Raw genomic sequence first — 21,685 nt, 5'->3', positions numbered from 1 at the left:
CGCGCACGTGACCCCCATATCTGTTCATGTATGATTAATGAATGGAACACTGGTTGTCTTGGTGAATCCATCTACTGCGCCACTCGACCACCTGGGTCCAGTTGTTCAAAAGGTGATTATCTTAATCAGTGATTAGCGCAAATTTTAATTTTTGTGTATCTTTAAAACACAGCCATTGAATTAGTTACATCTTTTCAGATATCAAGTATTTAGTAGAGTTAATTTACATACAAAATTAAAAGTTTTTACCTTGAATATTGACGAAATTATTTAAGGTTGAAAAATGTCATTAAACAGTGATTAAGCTAACCACCTTTTGAACAACTGGGCCCTGATCAGTGCTGGTGAAGGTGACAGAGTACATATCATACAAGTCATTGCAATATCACACATAAACATTCCACGCGTTTATGAATATGTATGTATATATTTACCAATATGAAAAATAAATAACTTTTTTTTTTTGTAAAACACCTCACACAATATTTTTTAGCCTAAATTTTACAAACATGAATTTGGAAAATAAGTAATTTTTTTAAACTTCAGAAAATAATCCTGATTCTTTTCTTTGAAAGGCGTGGGGAAGGTACCTGTTTTTAGAGGTAAATCAGGATAAACATTAATAACTTTCTCTCCACCAGATGTACACAGACAAACCTTTCTTGTTATACGAGTTCTACATAAAATGTTGTTCCAATCTTTCTGGAATGAATCTGAAAAAATGTTTCCTTACAAAAATATCTTTTAAGACTGATGTCAAAAACAGACAATATATAGATTTAATGAGTCAACATATGAACAATTGGTAACTAAGACAAACAGTTTTGTACTATCAAACTAACACAGGTAACAACTCCTGAATCACATCCCTATCAGGTTAAGCTTTCAGTTTTGTCCTTGTGTAAAACTTCTGCAAAACTGTTTCCTTAATAAAACATGCATGATTGTACATAATTTTATCATAATGTTATTAAAAATTGCAGTAATTTGTTTATCCATACATAAAAATTGCATGCGTTGTTCTGAAACTAATGAAATCAAAATGACAAGACTATTCACACGTTTAAAAATCTCCCTTCTCCATTTGCAGTGCATCCATCTTCATGCTTCTACAGTATAAGCATTTCTTCTCATGTTCCCCGCTGACCAGATACTGGACCACGGATGGGTACCCTTTCTCCACACACCACTGAACAACGTGGCCAATATTGCACGGATAGTTCTTCAGCAGCTCAAATAAAACTGCCATCAATGGATTGTTCCTGATGTGAATATAACAAAATAATAGTTACAAATTAAAGGATAAATAATTAAAATGGAAACAACTCAAAAATATATATAAAAAAAATTGTTGTGGTTTATGGTATTACATGTATTAATATTGTTAATATGCATTTAATCTTCGGCCAAGTTGGACAGATTCCAATAACAGTTTTGAAAAGTCAGATGAAAAAAAAAAAAATTCGCAGAAATTTGGTGATTAAAGTGATCTAATAATACATATCTCCTAGGTACTACCCTTGAAGTAAAACTAAGTTACTCATTACTTGATTTTTACACTCTACAACCAATAAAAACAAAAGCTGCTAGAGAACAGTGTAACTTGGGTATAGTGTCCAAAATAGTTGATTTTTTTAATCTAAAATAACTATATTTTGTTTTGACTACTGTACAACATTATTTCTATATAGTTTGAATGAATGAAAAGTCAAGAAGAGATCTGAAATTTGATTCACAACAGAGCATTTAAGTGAAATACTGTATATAGTTAACCTACAGACTCATAAGGAAATTTTGTACAAAAAATAGCAAAGTATCATTCAATAAATTCAAAGAAATTAAGGATCCCTGTCTCACTAGAAGCAAAACACCAGACAATTCCAATGTTGTTTTTTGAATACATAGTAGCCTCCCCTTAATTTCTTTTCTGGCTATGACTAGTGTGATTTGGTAGTTCCTTTGACCAGTAAGCTTAGTTGTTTAGAGTGACAGTATAGCAATTTGAGGTTTGAGTTCAAATTCTGGTCTAGGACTGCTGAATTTTTCAATCAGAACATTAATATTTCATCATAAAATATATCCTGCTCCAAGGTATGTTTTTCTTTTCAGAAATAATTTTCAAAACTATAGTCATACCAGGAAAGATTTTAATGCAAAATGTCAGTTTTTTTGCAGTGGTACAGGGATCCTTAAACAAGAGATCCCAGAGGGATCTTGGCGCCCACCATTGTACCATCTTCATTAGTTCTTTGTCAGTTTGATCTTTTCTCTTCTATCCTCTAATTTGTTTGATCAAGTCATGTTAACAGTAAATGCACCTTGAGGTAACTATTGATCTAAACTTAATACTGATGTGTATGAAAGCCAACCTTCATAGTGAGTTTGTCATTTCTCATATTTACTAGTACAGTACTTAATGTGAAAGAAATAGAATCGATCAGTGCAATATGAGAAAGATCTGTTGAGTTCTTCCTTTAACCATTTTGTTTTTATGATCAGTCTCAAAATAAAACATGCACAAAGAGGGATCAAGGGGAACCTACATATCAAATTTGAGAAATATCCCTCATGCCCAAATAATTTTGGAAAGAAATATTTCCACAGCATTTAACACAATGCTTCAGAACAATTAAATTACATATAACATGACAATGTTAATTATATGTAAAACAGAATAAAATATAATATTTTTAATTCTTCAACCCTAGTTAAAACCTGACATGATCCATTCCATTCAGGTCTTCCAAATAAGAAATACACAAAACTTGCACCTCAAAGAAGACACCCTGGCAGTATTTATATAGAAAATCAGAAGAAAAAAAACATCACATTTCCAATCGAAGTAATGACAACTGAAAAATGTACTGCCCTCCAGTTAATGTGGGAGGGACTGTAATTTCTTTTATTCATTAATTTTTCGACAGTCACCCAAACTATTTTTGTTGGCCCAGTGACTATCTCACTTTTGACAACTTTTGGTCGCTCGACCATGACTTTTACCGGCATTGGTAAGCAGGCTACCGTCCATTTCAGGCACTGCTGCACAACAAGGGAACAAGGGGAACCTACATATAAAATTTGAGAAAGATCCTTCCCGTACTTCCCAAGATTTAGCGATAACAAACTTTCACTATCAAAATCAAAGATGGCTGCATGTCGGCCATGTTGTTTATCCGATCAGTCTCAAAAGTTGCCCTGCGCAGCTAGGGACCAAGGGGAACCTACATATAAAATTTGAGAAAGATCCCTTTGGTACTTCCCAAGATTTAGCGATAACAAACTTTCACTATCAAAATCTAAGATGGCTGCCTGTCGGCCATGTTGTTTATCCGACCAGTCTCAAAAGTTACCCTGCACAGCTAGGGAACAAGGGGAACCTACATATAAATTTTAAGAAAAATCCCTCTGGTACTTCCCGAGATATACTGATAACAAGAATTGTTCAAGGACGGAGGACGGACGACGGAAAGCGGACGACAGACAACGGACCCAAGGTGATTTGAATAGCCCACCATCAGATGATGGTTGGCTAAAAACAATAACTTACTTGTTACACAAGTCATTTAATTCCCATTCGACCTTCTGTTTGTCAAATTCTGGGTATACACATTCCAAAATGTCAACGGCCATGTTGCAGCATTGCGGTTTCAAATTATTGACCTTTTCGTCGAGTACACATGGTACATTCCAAAATCTGCCATCCAGGGTAAGGTTGTGGAGATGGACGTCACAACCTAGAAAAAATGCAGGTAGCATTCAATATACAATAGAATACAATCTTGTACATGTGTTTGAAAGACCATCCCTTCTGTAGTAAATGTGTTTGAAAGACCATCCCTCTGGTAGAACGTGTATTTAGGAGATCACCCCTTCTGTAGTACAATGTCTGAGAGATCATCCCTTCTGTAGTACAATATCTGAGAGATCACCCCTTCTGTAGTTCAAATGTCTGAGAGATCACCCCTTCTGTAGTACAAATGTCTGAGAGATCACCCCTTCTGTAGTACAAATGTCTGACAGAACACCCCTTCTGTAGTACAAATGTCTAAGAGATCACCCCTTCTGTAGTACAAATGTCTGAGAGATCACCCCTTCTGTAGTACAAATGTCTGAGAGATCACCCCTTCTGTAGTACAAATGTCTGACAGAACACCTCTTCTGTAGTACAAATGTCTGAGAGATCATCCCACTTAATGGTCATGCCTTCTGCCAAATAAAAAGCAATGTGCAGTTTTATAGCTTGCAAGGAAAACATACATAAAACCCTGACCTTTTTATTGGTGCTCTGCTCTTTATTTTGTAACAAATTTTGTTGTGCCTTAATACAGGACCAGTGAAATGTCCTCCATGCCCTAATTGTACCTATAACAATATTTGTGTTAGTTGGGAGCCAACATTTATGCCTTATATAAAGATGTTTCATGCAAATAAAATGTGATTTTTTGTCAGTGCCCTGCCCTTTCCTAAATCTAGCTTGAACACTGATATAGTCTTCATAACAAGTGTTATTAGCTCACAAATGTATGTAGAAGTTTAGTTGTGTAATACATATACAATTATCAGCAGTATTTAATTTAACAGCATTTAACAGTACCTCAATTACTGTAAATGTTCTTTTACAACACTGCTCTAGAAGTCAGGATCAAACATTTAGAAATGATGTAACAAAACTGGGAGGTGATTTAGAGAAATTTCATTTCTGTATAAGACATAATGGATGCAGCATATGTGGTGGAGGACCAGTTGACTCCTGGTGACCACGTAAATCTACATTTAGAGTGTCTATCAGTCTCCAGTTCAGGGTTTGAATCATTGTAAGGCCTTGTGTCATTTTATTTCATTTTCTCACTTCTATTACTCATTAGTCTAAAAAAAAAATCAATTCAGCAGCAAATGACGAGGTGAAAAGCAACCTACTATTGACATCCTTGTTGAGGATCTTGTCTTCAACTGATGAAATCTCTGGAAATGTACTCAGGCCACTGATTGGTTCTCCAGACAGCAGCTTGGGATCCATAGATGGTGATTCAGGGTACCTGCTGCTTTTTCCTAATAAAAGTTGAACTTTTAAAAAGCATGCTCTTAGTGTAATGTATTAATAGAAGTTAAAGGGACAATTAAGTGAAGTAATTTTTTTTTTTATAATTTTGTCACAAAATTCATCATAATAATACAGTTTGATAATCCTTATGAACAATTTATGTCGAGAAATTGACAAGAGACAATGCTTTCTTGGCGTTCTTAATCTGTTATGAAGAAATCCTTAACTGTACAACCATATGTTTTAGCGACAGCTGTCGGTGAACTTCTAACTAACAAATATGTCTTTCCAGCCGAGGATAGACTGTAAATTCTCGCTTAAATCACCTAACTTCTTTGGAATACAAGTACATACATTTATGCTGAATCAATGGCATCTTCAAATCAACATCTTAATCATCGTTATAAAGGAGTAATTCATTTTAAGTTAAACCTACTGATATCATACTTTGTGCAGTTTGAAATTCTCCCTACTGTGCCCTCTTGCGTGCATACCCTAATTAAAGCTGTTTCTTTATATTCAAATCCAACTGTGAACAGAAATATCTCATTAGATTTATATATTATGATATTTATGATTCTTGTTTGCGACGTATTGTGTAATGTGTGAAGTCAGACTCACTGACACTGTGTTGTCAGTTGACAGCGGTGTGGTACAGTACATGTTTACTTCTGATTGAAAAGCCCGGATATTGCGCTCATTCGGTCGTAGCTATTTTTATCACCGGCCTTCCAAAAATGTCAAACCGAGAATACTAGACGCTGGCTTCAGGTCATGTCATTTTGAACTGTTTGTCTGTATGGTTTGACTAAATACCCCCTTTCAGGACTAAATGGAATATATTTAAGCTGATTATACAAAAGGATGGACACAAAACGATTCTGATATAAAAGACCATAATTTAGTTGTAAGTTCTTATAGTTTTTGATGACATCAGTTCTCACCTGAAAAATCACACCTTCTCAACTTCTCAACCTCGGTACTAATTTCTGGGGTGTACTTCCAATCTTGAGATTTTAAATCAATGGTAAGGCCTTAAAATAAGAGAAACAAAGACAAAATGAGTGTTGGCATAAAATTATATATCCTTCTTACTCGTCATTGGAGGACAGGACATGGCCATTAAAAACAGCTTTTGTATAACAAGGGTAGATGCCTGAAGCTGAAATATTATACTTGAATCATTTTTTATACATACACATGTTCATACTCTCATATTTTTTTCCAAAAGAAAGTAATATCAAACAAGAGGCCCAATGGGCCTGAATCGCTCATCTGGTCTCCCACACTTGTGGATCTCACACTTGTAAATTTAAAAGTGGACTAAAATACAACTACAAATACAACTACAGGAAGAGTATCAGTGTTTGATTCATACGAACCTATTAAAAGATTTAAACATATGACGCCCGTGACCTTGAATGTCGAACAAGGACATTAGGTTGAACAGAGTTTATAGTCTTCCAAGCCAGCATGCTTCTAGCAAAATATCATCACCCTTGGCATTTTGCTTTTTAAGAAGAAGTCATTCAAAGGATTTAAACAGATATATATGTCAAGGTCATTCATTTGAACAAACTTGGTAGCCCTTCATCCAAGCATGTTACTGGCAAAAAATCATCACCCTAGGGCTCTTGGTTATTCAGAAGAAGTCGTTCAAAGATTTAAACATATTTGACCTCTGACACCTTGAAAATGGATGAAGGTCATTCATTTGAACAAACTTGGTAGCCCTTGATTCCAGAATGCTACTGGCCAAATATCATCATCCTAGGCCTATTGGTAAATGAAAAGAAGTTGTTTAAAGTAAAAAGTTGACGCCGGACAGGCAGACAACGGACGGACGGACGACAGACGCTGCACCATGGCATAAGCTCACTTGCCCTTCGGGCAGGTGAGCTAATAAGTATTAAAACAGTACGATATGAATTCAAGTATAGTGCAGCAATATTCCATAGACCATTTTGCTGTGTTCTGTTTGGCAAGTAGACATAAATTTTCACTTGCCTACACCACATCTACTGGCCACCATGGGCAATGATACCTGTGCTCTTTCTTGTCCTAAATGGTAAAGTTCTGGCCAAGATGTTGATACAACAGGATCAACAGAAAGGCATACCTCCCACACTCATGATTACAGATCACAGATTACGGAATGGACCAACAGAACAACGATCTTTGATAGTGTTAAGTGTGTAAATGTTTCTTCTTAATCTTCTTCATCTGGTTACAGTCCCCCATCATTGCTGATGATAATGGACGTGTGGAGGGGATGCAGCATTCAGTTAATTAATATTCACAGTGACTTTCTTTTGCTACATGTACATGTGTTTTGCTATAGGATAAAGAGGTTAAAAACTTGATGAATTAGTTATGTTGTTTGTGTATGTCATCTATTATGTTGTATGTGGTGCTTATTTTGCAATCTCCCAGTGTTGTGCACTGGGTGACAGTGGTTAGAAGGAGATTCCATTATATCATGGTCTCTAGAAAGAAGGAGTGTTTGTAGGTGCCATTGTACAATTAGATGTGCCCTTAACTAAGGTTGTGTCTATGTCGTGTTCTGAGGTTGGCTGAAATGATATTGTTAGTGTTTGGTAGAGTGGTTAACACTCCAGCCTCCCACAAAAGGGGCCAGAGTTTGATCCCCAAAGTCGTTGTACACATGGAATATTCAGAGAAAGTGTTTTTCTCCTGCCCACACAACTCCAACAACCCAGGTTGAGTATAAAATGGTCTGGGTTGGATGTTTGAAGCACGGTCCCACTACAAACAGAACACAATACATCTCCAACACATGCAGGCATACACACATAGGGAGATATTAGACAGGTGGCATAGGACTAGCAGTTAGCGCCTGATATGGCAGCTCCTGCGAATTCCTCAAAATTGTATTGATTGTATAAATTGTATATCTATGTACCGTAAAGCGCTTTAGAGTGGCTTCCTCTAGCTAGATAGGGCACTATATCAAATGCTGTCCAATATATTATTATTAATTTATTTGGTTTATTATTTTGTAGAAAAGTTTGAATCGTGCTCTTGCTCTGCATATGTGCAATGTCGGCCATTGAAGATTGTGTAACATGACTTTGTCTGTATTAGCTTGTGTTATGGTATTTGTTGTTGACATAAAGTGCTGCTTTTTTGTGCTTGCCTTTCAAAGGAACTGGACTAAGAAATGGTTATTCAAGCTAGTCGTTACTGGACACATCTACATCACATCTGCAGACCATGTATTGAATTTCATATTCCTAGCTCTTCAAAATGTGTTCTGGTAAACAGCACTATCAGAGGAGGGGCAGACATATGGGAGAGTGGCATTATAGAAGAACTAAGGAAGCATGGTATAAAGGATTGAGGATTGAATAACAAATGACTCGAGCCAAGTGATTGTATTCTGAACAGAATTCTCAGATTAAGTCCGTAGGAAAATCCTTTCTCAGTAAAGTGGACCATGTGAACGATCTGGAGATTAACAATTTGTGATAGTTGAACCTTTAAGATCATTTTTATTAAAAAATTCTACTAGTCAGGCATAAAATCTACAAGCCCCTGGCATAAAATCTACAAGCCCCTGGCATCAAGCTAGCGGGTTTGTTCACCCCAATATAAGGCGATATGATTGCAAGCTATATAGCTACATCATTACCCATTCCAAGTCAAGAACCACTGCCAGTCATAACTCATTTGAACTCTAGTTCTAACTAGAAAGTGCAGAATAACAGTTGCTTCATCAACTCTATTGTTAAAGAAATAGCCTCAGCAGTCTGATCCAGACTTGGGTGAGAGTAGGAAATACCCAAAACGACCCTCTGACAGCAGTGCAAGGGTAGAACCTCATTGATGACTAATGTCAGCATTTATCAACTTATGAACTAATTCTTAGCCAAAAAAACAGAAGATATCTGTGAATCAGAAGCTAATGTTGGCAGTGTTCTTATGTATAAGCTGTTGAAAACTTTTTAGCAATAGGAATTATCTACAGTAACTGTCAACTCACACACAAATGACTGTAGTTATCTTGGCTCGGAAAGACTAGGAGTACTGAATGTGGTCACCATTGAATTGCCTCCATGCCAACTTCTCTTCAACCAGTCCTGTGCTACAGTAACAAGTATTCGTACTACCTTGGTTGTTATGGTCAGAATATATACAGTGATAAAAGCTGTTTTAGTGAGATAAAACTGTTCAAATTATTCTGAATGAGAAAAAAACTATATAAACTAAGCTGCCAACTGGTATCATATGTGTAAATTGAAGTAAATAATTAGTTACTAAGTAACTAAACAACAGGTGGAGGGAGTGGGGGCCCTCTAGGGGAGGGGGTACTCTAGAGGAGGGGGTACTCTAGGGGGCAGGGGGATTCTACTTGCTGACCAATTTGTTTTAGTACAACAGGAAAAAGATGTCTTTTGCCAATAAATTAAAATTCAAAATACAAAACCTATATAGCACTAACCTTCAGCATCTTCCTTCCCAGGCAGCAGAGAGTTTGTTTCCTTATCTTGTTTACTTGCACCTCGATCTGGAGAAGTTAATCCGGTGGTCTGAGTAACTTTGAAAGAAAACATTTTAATCAGCAAATAATCACATACTTTTCCAGACATTTCTACTTCATATCTTTTACTCTTTCTCAAACAAGAGGTCCAAACTGCACACTACATTTTTGTCTTCTGTTTAAACATTATTAGATACTGTTAAATGGCTCACATATGAGATTGAAATACTTTTCATAATGAAATAGTATTTTAATACCACAAATATAATCATACATCCTTGTTCAATGAGGTACCAATGTAGGGATTTGTCATAGATTACTTTGATCAGTGTAATAATGTGTAATTTTCCATGTTAAAAAATCATCTCTTGAATGGAAAAAGTTGATGACCTGCAGAAAATCAAACCAGAACCTGGTTGTAAAAACAACTTCTAACCCAAAATGATCACTAACCAAAAACCTACCACTGGAAACATCAGTGTTAAAATGTATTAAAAACTAAATTCTGTTTTCAATTTATGTAACCTTTTCACAATTCAGAAAGGTAATTAAAATAGAATTTCAGGAAATGAAATTATTCTTGAAGTTTGACGAACCTCGTGTGCCTGTGACTGATGATTCACCGTTATCTTGAAGTGGTGATGTTTCCATGTCAGCACCAATACCTTGATCTGTAAGGAGTCCAAGAACTTACATATAACTGCTTTCTTGTACATACTCGTATACATTTACCAGTTTGATGTATAATAAAACAACTATTACAGGAATATACAAGAGGCCCAATGGGCCTGCATCACTCACCTGGCATAAATCTCCCACTTGTAATCTTAAAAGTGGACTAAAATACAGCTACAGGCAGAATATCAGTGTTTGATTCATAAGAACCTATTAAAAGATTTAAACATATGACGCCTGTGACCTTGAATGTCGAATAAGGACATTAGGTTGAAAGTGGGTCAAGGTCATTCATTTGAACAAACTTGGTAGTTTTTTAAGACAACTGACCCCTGTGACCTTGAATATGAGTGAAGGAAATTCATTTGAACATCTTGGTAGCCCTTCATCCAAGAATGCTACTGGCTAAATAGCATCACCCTGATCCTTTTGGTTATTGAGAAGAAGATGTTTGAACGTTTTTTTTAGACAATTGGCCCATGTGATCTTAAATATGAGTGAAGGTCATTCATTTGAACAAACTTGGTAGCCATCATCCCAGCATGCTACTGGCCAAATATCATCACCCTGGACCTTTTGGTGATTCAGAAGAAGTTGTTTAGAGGTTTTTTATGACAATTGACCCCTGTGACCTTGAATATGAGTGAAGGTCATCCATTTCAACAATCATGGTAGCCCTTCATCCTAGCATGCTACTGACCAAATATCTACATCCTGGCCCTTGGGGTCAGGTGAGCTGATGATTTACTGTACTTACCACTATGATCCTTTTTGAAGCAACACCATTGGCAATGCATGCATATGCATATCAATACCAAATTAACTACAACTAGTATTACAGCTACACCTGTAAATTAGAAATATTGATGATAGAAACAAGATCGAGAACAAGAAATTCTTGCCAGGTAAAAATATACTGATGATGTAAACAAATCCAACGTCTTGATTAAAGTAGAGAAAATAAACAACTCAAAGGATGGAACAATTTTTTCAGAATTTAGGAACAATAAAATAAAACTCATAATTCACAATTTCAAATAATAGAGTGTTTTTCCAAGTTTGTCAATTTTAGACAGAACAATGAATATTGTATGCTGAAGTAACATATTACCTGGAGTAATGACCTGTAAAAGCTGAGGTGATAGGTATATAATTCAGTGCTCACTACAGGAGAAAGCTAAGTTACACAGCTTGCCTGCTATTCAATCCATTTTACTATTACATCTGTCAATACAATTTGTTGAAATCAAATAGATAGTTACACCTATTCTGTCTCATTGTTTTGTACTTATTGCAATATTGGTTGTTTTTTTACACAAACATGAATATATGTTGAACTTACAGATAGTTAAAACAATAATAGCCACTGTTTCTTTATTATGTGGGTCTGCAATTTCTCCTGAACAATAAAAAAAAACATATTTAAGATTTTTAGCACAAAACTAAAAAGATTGCTGTCACATATCTTAATTATCTATAAGGTAAACACGAGTGACCTCTCTTTGTATTGATTCCAGATTTTATATTATTGATGTCCATTATTAGTATCACCTCAATTGTTGTAATTTCAACCAGTCAGATTGCAATAAAATTGAGTGTTCTTGAGTGAAGCCATGCTGTTGTCTGTGTTAAGTTCATAACATATGCATTGTAACAGATGTATATGTGTATTAAATGACCTTTTATATATAGAATATAAACGGAAAAATCTGAAAAAGCTAGAGAGTAAAGTGAATGGGAGGAAGACAAGGATGGGTAACAAGAGGCCCATGAGCCTTAAGGTAATAGGATTGTGTCACCATTTCTCAGTAGATTTTTTTTCAAATTTTGTAGTTATATTGCTTTGAAGTAAAGAAAATTTTCTGCCACAAAAAAAATATAGGTTGTCAGAATTTTAAGGATTTTAAATGGAAACCTATTTAAAAAGGAGTGAATTTTGAAAAAAAAATGAAAGACACAATTTTTGGCAAAATAATGTCAGGTAATGAGATGCCATTTTTTAAAAATTTCTTTTCCATATATTCCAGTTAATCTGGAAAGTTTTATTTTCTCTGCTAAAGGCTCAAAACATTTTTACAACACACTGGTAAATAGAAAAATAATTCCAACGGGGCAGGTTAAATGGAATGCTGAACTTGACATCAATGACCAAAACTGGAAACGAATACATCTAATCCCTTTCAAAGTTACTTCTAATACAAAGCTACAATGGCTTCAGTTTCGAATTTCGCATCATATACTGACAACAAATTCTTTTTTATCTAAAGTAGGTATCTCAGATAATCCTCTATGTACTTTTTGTAATCAAGTTGAAGAAACTATAGTGCACTTATTATGGGAATGCCAAGAAGTTCAGTCTTTTTTGCAAAGTTTTGAATCTATCCTAGATGCATTGCTAATTCCTTTCCAATACAATAAAATCACTTTCATATTAGGATTGTTTACACAAACAGAACGGTTTAATAAGAGCGATAACGAAATACTTTTAATAATTAAGCAATACATTTACAGTTCTAGATGTAACAATAGAATGTTGAATAACAACTCTTTAATTCTTAAAATCAAGGACCATTACACTGTACAAAGTTATATTGCAACTGCTAAAGGTGAATGCTATATGCAGAAATTTACTGCATACTGGGAAAAATGGATGCGGCTAATAGAGCTTGTGGACTAATTTATTTTGAATAAATGTTAATTATGAATTAATTCTATTGAAACTGCCCTGTCCTCTGGCAATATATTTTGCTGGTTCTGGTAATATACTTTTAAGTACTATATGAGTATAGTTTGACATCCCTGTCTCTGGTATCTATACCTAGAATTCATCAATATGATATTTTTTGCAACAAAATATCTATGCCTATTCATTCCTTTTCTTTTTCCTCTCTTCTTTTTTATTTCTCTTTCCTTCCTTTTCGACAATATTATACACATATCAGATAAAGCAATTACAGGAGTTTTATTTTTTTGTAGATAGAGTGCATGTGAGTGTGTGTGAGTGAAAGCGTATAGGAGTGGGTTTATCTGTTCATGCTTTTTATTGAAGTGAAGTACATGATTTGGTTCTGAAATAAAATATAACATGATGTGGATTATGTTGTCTGTCATAAAAATGTGTATACATGTAATAATATATTAAAAAGAAAAAGTGTTATGCTGATCTTCCTCTTTATGAATAAGTTAATCATGATTGTTGAGTATGTTGATGGCAAATATTGAATGTACCAATTAATAAAATGATGTTGCAGTTTGGTTCAGTGGCTGTCTGTTGAGGTGTGTTGCTGATGACACACACTGTATGGATGATGACAATGACGTTGATGATGATGATGATGAATGTGAGGATGATGATGATGGTGATGAGGAAGATGACGACAACTTTCAGGATGATGTTGATGATGAGTGAATTAAGTGTCAAAATGTGTGTTAGAGAGTGTGAAAATGAAAATACCAGTTCTGAACCTATATTATGAAAAACTGTTGGAAAAATAAATTGATAAAAAAAAAATAAAAAAAATAATGTCACTAAAAATGATATTGCCATAGATTAGTATTGCATTAATGTATATCAATTTAATAAATGCTGAAATTGTGTAAAATAAATGATCTGTAAACGATTAAAAATGGATGCTTTATAATAAAACCATATACACATAGTAATTGCATGGAAGAGTTATCTTTCTTGAAAAACTTCACAGGAGAGAAATAGGTAGCCGGTTTCCTGAAGTACAGAAAAATGGACACATGTGACTCATTGATAAAAAAAAAACTGAATTAATGCCTGGATTGGTTTGAAATACTTTAATATTGAGAGAACAAACTGTTCTGTCAATAACAAACATACAATATTCATCAGAATAATATTAAACATTAGAAAATGCGGAAATTGTGATACTGTCTCCCTACATTGGATTTTCAACTAGGGATGTACTTCCTATTTCCGTTTATCAATACACTCCAATGACCTTAACAGTCACCTGAGTCCTACAGTTTTTATTTTTGTTGTTGAAATTTGAAGTGGAGATAAAGAGTCAATCATCCCTACCAATTTGAGTAAAAAGTAGTAAGTATAACATTAAGTTAAGTTTGTCAGGACCATGAGTTAATCATTTCTAGACAGAGTTTCAATTAAATTGGCCTATTAGAACTTGATTTTAAGTTAGAAATATTGTTTTTTTCAAAATGGCAGCCGTCATTGCCAGGACCATGTCTCGATGATTCCTACCAAATTTCAGTTCCAACAGCCCAGTAGAACTGGACTTTAAGTTTGAAATAGTTTTTTCAAAATGGCAACCCTGGCTTTCATAATGGTTTTCTGATCAACCCGGAAACAAACAAAAAAATGTCAGGACGATGAGTTGATCATTCCTATCAAGTTTCAGTTAAATCGGCCTGGTAGATCTTGAGTTTAAGTTTGAAATAGTTTTTCAAAATGGCGGCCCTATTGGATTTCTGATCGACCCGAAAGATTACAACACTTTTTCAGGACCATGAGTCAATCATTCCTACCAAGTTTCAGTTAAATCGGACCAGCAGAACTTGAATTTAAGTTTGAAATATTTTTCAAAATGGCAGCCGTTGCGGCCATATTGGATTTCTGATCAACCTGAAAAATAATAACACTTGGTCCGAGCGATATCAGTAACTAGTTAGCTACAAAAACTTGCTTAGAAATATACATGTATCTCCATGTTGTGTCAAACTGCTTATAAGTGTTTTAAAAGTTACAAATTCAATACAAATATAGAGTACACAAAAAATGCACAATATATCAAAATAAGTGAACTTAATAGGTGTTTGAATGTAAAAATCAATCTTGTAAAATAAAATGGCCATAATGATGCATTCTCCTGGTAATGACTTACTTTTGCTACATTTCGCATTTCCATATCTGAACTCTGTAGGGAAATTTGTATCATGTGGCACACGTTCCCCACAGTGACCGAAGGAATCCCCAACAAGTTCATAGCCAGGTTTACACTGCTGGGTACAGTTTGTATATACCAAGACCTCACCACTTTTAACGTGCCCTATTCCACTACAGGAACAAATCCATTCTCCATTTTCAATAGGATTTGGAATAACACAGGCTGGAAAATAAAATTAAAAAGATTACTTTTTAATAACTGTTGTTTTTTTTGCAAACCGTAAATGAATTAAGGCATTGTCAGGACTAGTAAACAGGAGGGCCAGGGGCCTGTTGCTCACCTAGGTATCTAAGCAATCATGGCAAAATATTCCCATTGTAGTAATAATGCATAATTATTTAGTATTACCAAAGATATATTTCCCTGAAAGCTAGTTCTTATTATTTCCCTGCAAGTAAGTTCTAGTCTCTTAACCCTTACTTAACAAATGGGATACATGTGTGTATAAAGTTTCATTATATACATAAATCATTTTCAACAAAACAATTCGGCGAATTATAGTCCTCCACTGAATGTGAAATGTACAGATGATAAATTTGTGAAGGAACTAATTCTATATATGAATGTTTGACAGACCCACCGTATTCAATAAGGAATAGTGTCAGTGACCTGGTCAAAAACAGAGTGACCTACTTTGATATACGACACACTGCCTCAGCAAGATGAACCCATACTCCAAGTATAAAGTTTCAGTGACTAGTAGTGTAGGAGATAGAGCCCGGACAAACTTTTTCTATGATACAGGTCAAAGGTCAAAATGTAGGTCAGAGACCTACTTTTGATACATGACACACCAAACCCATACATAAAAGTATGAAGTTCCAGTGGCAAGTAGTGTAGAAGATAGAGCCCTGACAAGATAGCGGAAAGACGGAAGGACATGATGCAAAACTATAGTCCCCACCCCCCCCCCCCCCCCCCCCCGGTTCCCGGTAGGGGACTAATAAGTTCGATGTTGTGCACAGACAACATCATTCTTAACTTACTTATAGGGTCCATGTTCTTGCAGTTTGGTACCAGATTATAAACCAGATCAATGTTTATGTTTTTTTTCACGCACTGGTCTTCCTTCGCCTTAATAAAAGCATTGGATGATGTCCTTGTTATTGCTGAACAGTATGTGCAGCGCTGCTTTTCATCATCCGAGTTTCTTGTGTACAGGCTGAAAAAGATTATTCAAATCTTGTGAAATCAAAGTGTTACTAAAATGTTTGTTTGGGGCTGGTGGTACACTTCCGTTGACCAGGTAGCTCGGTTGGTAAGAGAGATAGTGTAACAATCTGAAGTCCATGGACTGAATCCTTATCATTTCATCTTTATCATTTTTTTTATAAAATCCCACAAATTATCCGCAAATTAACTATAGTCATGGTAGAAAACAGTTTCAGATGTGTAGTTACAGTGGTGCAGGAATCCTTAAGATTATGACTGAGATAATTTTATCAAAGTTTATAAAAAGATATCTTTGGCACCCACCATTATAAGATATTCATTATATCAAGTTTGATCTTTTCTGTTATCTGTTGGATTGACTCTCTAGTAAACGATTAATGAATCTTGTGGTGAATTTTGAATAAAACTTCCTACAGCTGGGTTTGACAATATCCTTTCTAGGTTAGGCTATTGTACAACCTATGTACTAAAACAGTAATGAGTAAATATGAAAGGAAACATTTCTGTTGTCTGGCACCAATATTTTTTTCTGATTAAAGGACTTGAAGCTCAAAACAAAAAGTTCAAAATAAGCAAACAGGAAGAAACTTACTTCAGCAAGGGACATTTGCATAGTATATGTGATTTGGGAAAGATCTGTCAAATCGACTTTGTAAGAAATAGCAAAAACAGTCTTGAACTTAACAAGCTCAATCTATCAAAATTTGCAGCCATCTTTTTTCCCTGTTATTATCAAAATAAAACATGCAAAACTAAGGACCAAAGACAATTCTATATGTAACATGTGAGAAAGGCCTGTCTAGTACTTCTTGAGAAATAGCCAGGACATATTTACTCTCAAAATCCAAGATGGCTGTCTGGTGGCAATCTGAATTTTCTGATCATCAGTCAGAAAACAATATAAAAACATGTGCAACTAAGGATTATAGGAATCCTACATATAAAATTTGAGAAAGATCTCTAGAGAACTTCTTGAGAAATAGTGATTCAAATTTAAACTGTTGAAAGATGGCTGCCTAGCAATAATCTTTTTTTATGCAAAATATAGATAACATCACACTACCACAATTGGTAGAATTTTGACAGTTTTTCAGTGTTATCAAAAAATGTAATCTTGTATCTGGAATGTTTTTTGATTCTTGACAAAGACTACCTATGGTGATTCATTTTCAGAAAAGGTTTTAATTTGTTTTTATTTTGTTTTTTGAATTGGTACACCATATCACAGGCTATGGAACTTGTTTTTATTTCTACTACAGTAAGTTGATGTGCCAATTCTGAATTGGAACAAAACATATTGCTTTTATAAATACCATACTGAACTACAAATGTACATATACACTTTTATATAATCCAGTTAAAAGGACCAGAAATCAACATTTAAACCTGCTTATATTTATTATTTAACCTCTTTAAAATACTCCAAATTTTCGTCAACGTATGTTGCTTTTACTGGTTTTATAATATGTGTACTTAGAAGTCAGCATGTACTCCTAAAATGTTCCTGAAAACAAAACTATTCAGCTGAAATGCTAATAAATATATCTTCTGTTAAACTGTCAAAGGAAAATGCTCAAATTTAATTTTAAAGTACTATTCAAACCATTTTCTGACTGTGTACCAATTTGGGTAGTGTACCAATTGTGGTAGTGAGACGTAAGATTTGTCAAGGACATTTTCAGAAATAGCAAAAACAGTCTTGAATTATTTAAGTCAAGATGGCTGCGAGGTGCCTGGATGCCCTCTGGTTTTTTCCCCATTAGTCTCAAAATGAAATATTCAAAACTAAGAACCAAGGGGAATCTACATATGAAATTTGAGCAAAGCCTGTCAATTTGTTCTTCAAAATTAATATAGCCAAACTTTGTTGTCAAAATCCATGATTGCTATCTGGTAGCAATGTTGTTTTTCTGATTTGTCTTAAAATGAAATATGCATAACTACAGACCAACAGGAACCATGTATAAAACTTGAGTAGGATTTGGTAAGTACTTCTTGTGAAATAGAGATAACAAACTTGAACTGTGGCCATCTTGGTTTTTCTAATCAGTATTTAAATGAAGGAGGCACAACTGCAGTCCAATGGGAAACTACATATGAAATTCGAAATCCATTTAATAAGTTTTGGACCGAAAATAGACAAAGGGTGATGGGCTATTTAAACAGTCCACTATCTGGTAATGATCGGCTTAAATCATGAGACAGTTAGTTCATAGGCAAAAATATGTTTGTACCTTTAAAATAAGAGGCCAAATGGGCCTGCATCGCTCACCTGGTACTAATCTCACAAGTGCACTTGTAACCTTAAAAGTGATATAAAATAGAGCTACAAGAAAAATATCAGTATTTATGACTATAAGTCATTCAAAAGAACCTGTTAAAAGGTTTAATACGTTTCACCCCTGTGAACTTGAAAGTCGAACAAGGTCATTACATTGGAACAAATTTTATAGCTTCATCTTGGGATGCAACTTGCAAAATATCACCACCCTAACCTTTAAATGTTTAAACATATATGACCAAATGTGACCTTGAAAGTGGGTCAAAGTCATTCAAATGAAAAGCTTGATAGCCCATTCATCCTAGCATACTACTGGCCAAATATCAACCTCCTGGGCCATTTGGTTTTTCAGAAGAAGTCATTTAAGGTTTTTGAACATATTTGATCCCTGTGACCTTGAATATGGGTGAAGGTCATTTATTTGAACAAACTTGGTAGCCCTTCATTCCATCATGTTATGGGCCAAATATCATCATCTTGCACCTTTTGGTTATCCAGAAGAAGTTGTTCAAAGTTTTTTTTTAGACAATTGACCCCCGTGACCTTGAATATGGGTGAAGGTCATTTATTTTAATAAACTTGGTAGCCCTTCATCCCAGTTTGCTTCTGGCTAAATATCATCACCCTAGTGCTTTTGGTTATTAAAGAAGTTTTTTTAATTAAGATATTGATGCCGGACGCCTTCGGGCCAGATGAGCTAACAATGATTACTTTGTATGATTATTTTTTTTAGCTGTTCTCATTAGGAAATTCTTTGAGTGAGGCCATATTTCTGCTCAGGGTTAGAGGAGCGGCTGGTTTCAAAGGTTGGGGAATAATAAAATAGACAGAAGTTACTCTTGGTAAAAGGAATGAAAACCTTAGGTAATAGAACCCGAGTGTGTAGTTGTCAGTGACACTAGCAAACACAGCAATAACATTTACACCATAGCATTTAGAAGTACGTTAGGAAATACTAGTACATAACTAGCTTACATCACAACATTATTTGTAGCTGTGAATAGTCTCAACGATACTGAAAGAGCTATTAAATTTAAAAGATTTTAACAAAACAACTGTAATCATGATGTATTTTATAGAATTAATTTAATGTTAAGGTGAAATGTAATTAAAAAGAACAAAATCAAGACTAATTCCCACTGAGAATGTCTCATACTATAGAAAACCTCTGATTATTATTTAGTAACTCTAAAAAAAGTTTTCAACAGAACATTATTCTCTGATATGGCATTAATCTACTGATTGATTCACTAAATCTTTAATATACTTACAATCTTTCACTAGTTGAGTCAATGTCATCCAAAGTTATCTTACAATCATTGTTCACTGGTACACCAAGTACGGTGAAAAATAGGGACACCAGCACCTGAAAGTAACAATGATTAAGAGACTCATTCAGCTGTTAATTTTGTCACAAAGTAAAAGTCAATCATAGTAAGTGTATAATCAAGTGATATGTAGTGTTTTTCAAGTCTTACAGTAATACATGTAAGTGAATGGTATGTTTTATAAAGTAACAGTAATTTTACAACAAAGTAACAGAAACTGAATTATGAAATACATCTTATCACAAAATTGTTACCCTATGTAAATAGACACCGACGTGTATTCACAAACAAGAGGCCAAGAGGGCACTGTATTGCTCACCTGGATAATAGAGCAACCATAGAAAATATTCTCATTAACCAAAGAATGGCTGTATCTAAGCAACATCAGCCCCTCATTGGGGCCTTTCTTTCTGATCCCATGGATTGGCGGGAATTTTGAATATGCACCTCAATTTTCCCAATTGTGCCCCGGCCCTCTGCCCCCCTGAGAGCAACCCTCCATTAATACAAAATTCAGTCCCCTTTGCCCATTAAGGTAATGGTACTGAAGGAGAAGGATTTTAAACATTTATTACTCTACTCCCCCTATTGGGCCAGGTCTTTCTGCCAAAGGGAGCCAAAATCTCTGTTTATACGATATTGAGTCCCCTTTCCCCAAGGATGCTCTACATAAAATTTGTTTAAAACCCATCCGATCTTACTGAAGGAGAAGCCCAGCAAGGATTTCAAACATTATTACCCCCTAGCCAAATGATGCTCTGGACCAACCAAATTTGGATAACCCCCCCCCCCCCCCCCAATCATACTGAAGGAGAAGGATTTTAAAAGCCACACCCTCAATTTATACAAATTGAGCTCCATTTTCCAAAGGATGTTCTGGGGCAAATTCTAATCCTTCCTATCATACTGAACGAGATGGATTTTTGAAGATTTACTTTGAATTCCCCTATTGGGCCCCCCTCCCCCTATCTTTCCCAAGGAGGGGGTCACATCCTTCATTTCTACAAAATTGAGTCCCCTTTGCCCATGGATGCTCTGGACCAAATTTGGTTAAAATGTCTTAAATGGTACAGAAGAAGGATTTCAAAAAATTACCACAATTTCCATTATTGGGCCCCAACCCTGTCCCAAGGGGAGGTTGAACCCACCTTTAATAAATACATAATTGAGTCCCCCCTGCCACGATGCTCCAGGCATCTTTGAGATGACCTACGAACTAGGATGTGATAAAGCAGTATGTAAGAACCTTGAATTGTAAAAAAAATGTGTCTTTGGGTGCAAAGACTTTAAACAAGAGTACTGCGGGGAGGAACAAAATACGCCCGTTGAATGCCATATAGTGTTATATACTTTCTTACATTGAAACAAGATCTGCATCATTCTAACAGTGGTAAGCTGATATGCTATAAAAAATGTAGGAGAAAATCTTCAGACAAACAAGAGGCCCATGGGCCTTAACGGTCACCTGAGTCTATAGTATTTATTTTTGTTGTTGAAATATGTACCAATTTGAGTAAAAAATAGTATAATGTTAACTTAACTTTGTCAGGACCATGAGCTGATCATTCCTAGACCAATTTTAAGTGAGATCGGCCTATTAGAACTTAGTAGCAAAATAGCGGCCATGGCAGCCAAATTGTATTTCTGATTGACCCGAAAAATAACAACACTTTGTCAGGACCATGATTCGATCATTCCTACAAAGTTTCAGTTCAATCGGCCAAGTAGATCTTTACTTTAAGTTTGAAATAGTTT

General features: G+C 35.1%; 1 protein-coding gene across 2 annotated transcripts in view; it reads right to left on the bottom strand.

The window, feature by feature from the left end:
* Positions 1 to 500: 500 nt before the first annotated feature.
* Positions 501 to 21,685, bottom strand: part of LOC110455980 — a 26,458-nt gene continuing 5,273 nt past the window's right edge. Inside the window, exons 3-13 of one of the 2 annotated variants that reach the window (XM_021506470.1) lie at positions 19,874 to 19,968; positions 16,135 to 16,310; positions 15,086 to 15,310; positions 11,560 to 11,616; positions 10,975 to 11,064; positions 10,139 to 10,213; positions 9,504 to 9,599; positions 5,986 to 6,075; positions 4,918 to 5,049; positions 3,548 to 3,734; positions 501 to 1,262 (exon numbers count right to left, since the gene is read on the bottom strand). In XM_021506470.1, the coding sequence (XP_021362145.1) occupies positions 1,064 to 1,262; positions 3,548 to 3,734; positions 4,918 to 5,049; positions 5,986 to 6,075; positions 9,504 to 9,599; positions 10,139 to 10,213; positions 10,975 to 11,064; positions 11,560 to 11,616; positions 15,086 to 15,310; positions 16,135 to 16,310; positions 19,874 to 19,968 (1,422 nt within the window). In that variant the 3' untranslated portion in view covers positions 501 to 1,063. The remainder of the gene's footprint in view (positions 1,263 to 3,547; positions 3,735 to 4,917; positions 5,050 to 5,985; positions 6,076 to 9,503; positions 9,600 to 10,138; positions 10,214 to 10,974; positions 11,065 to 11,559; positions 11,617 to 15,085; positions 15,311 to 16,134; positions 16,311 to 19,873; positions 19,969 to 21,685) is intronic. The other variant, XM_021506471.1, reaches the window with a different exon arrangement.

Source organism: Mizuhopecten yessoensis, unplaced genomic scaffold (assembly GCF_002113885.1).
Source record: "Mizuhopecten yessoensis strain PY_sf001 unplaced genomic scaffold, ASM211388v2 scaffold8447, whole genome shotgun sequence".
Lineage (NCBI taxonomy): Eukaryota > Metazoa > Mollusca > Bivalvia > Pectinida > Pectinidae > Mizuhopecten > Mizuhopecten yessoensis.
This window is presented reverse-complemented; position numbering and strand designations above follow the sequence as displayed.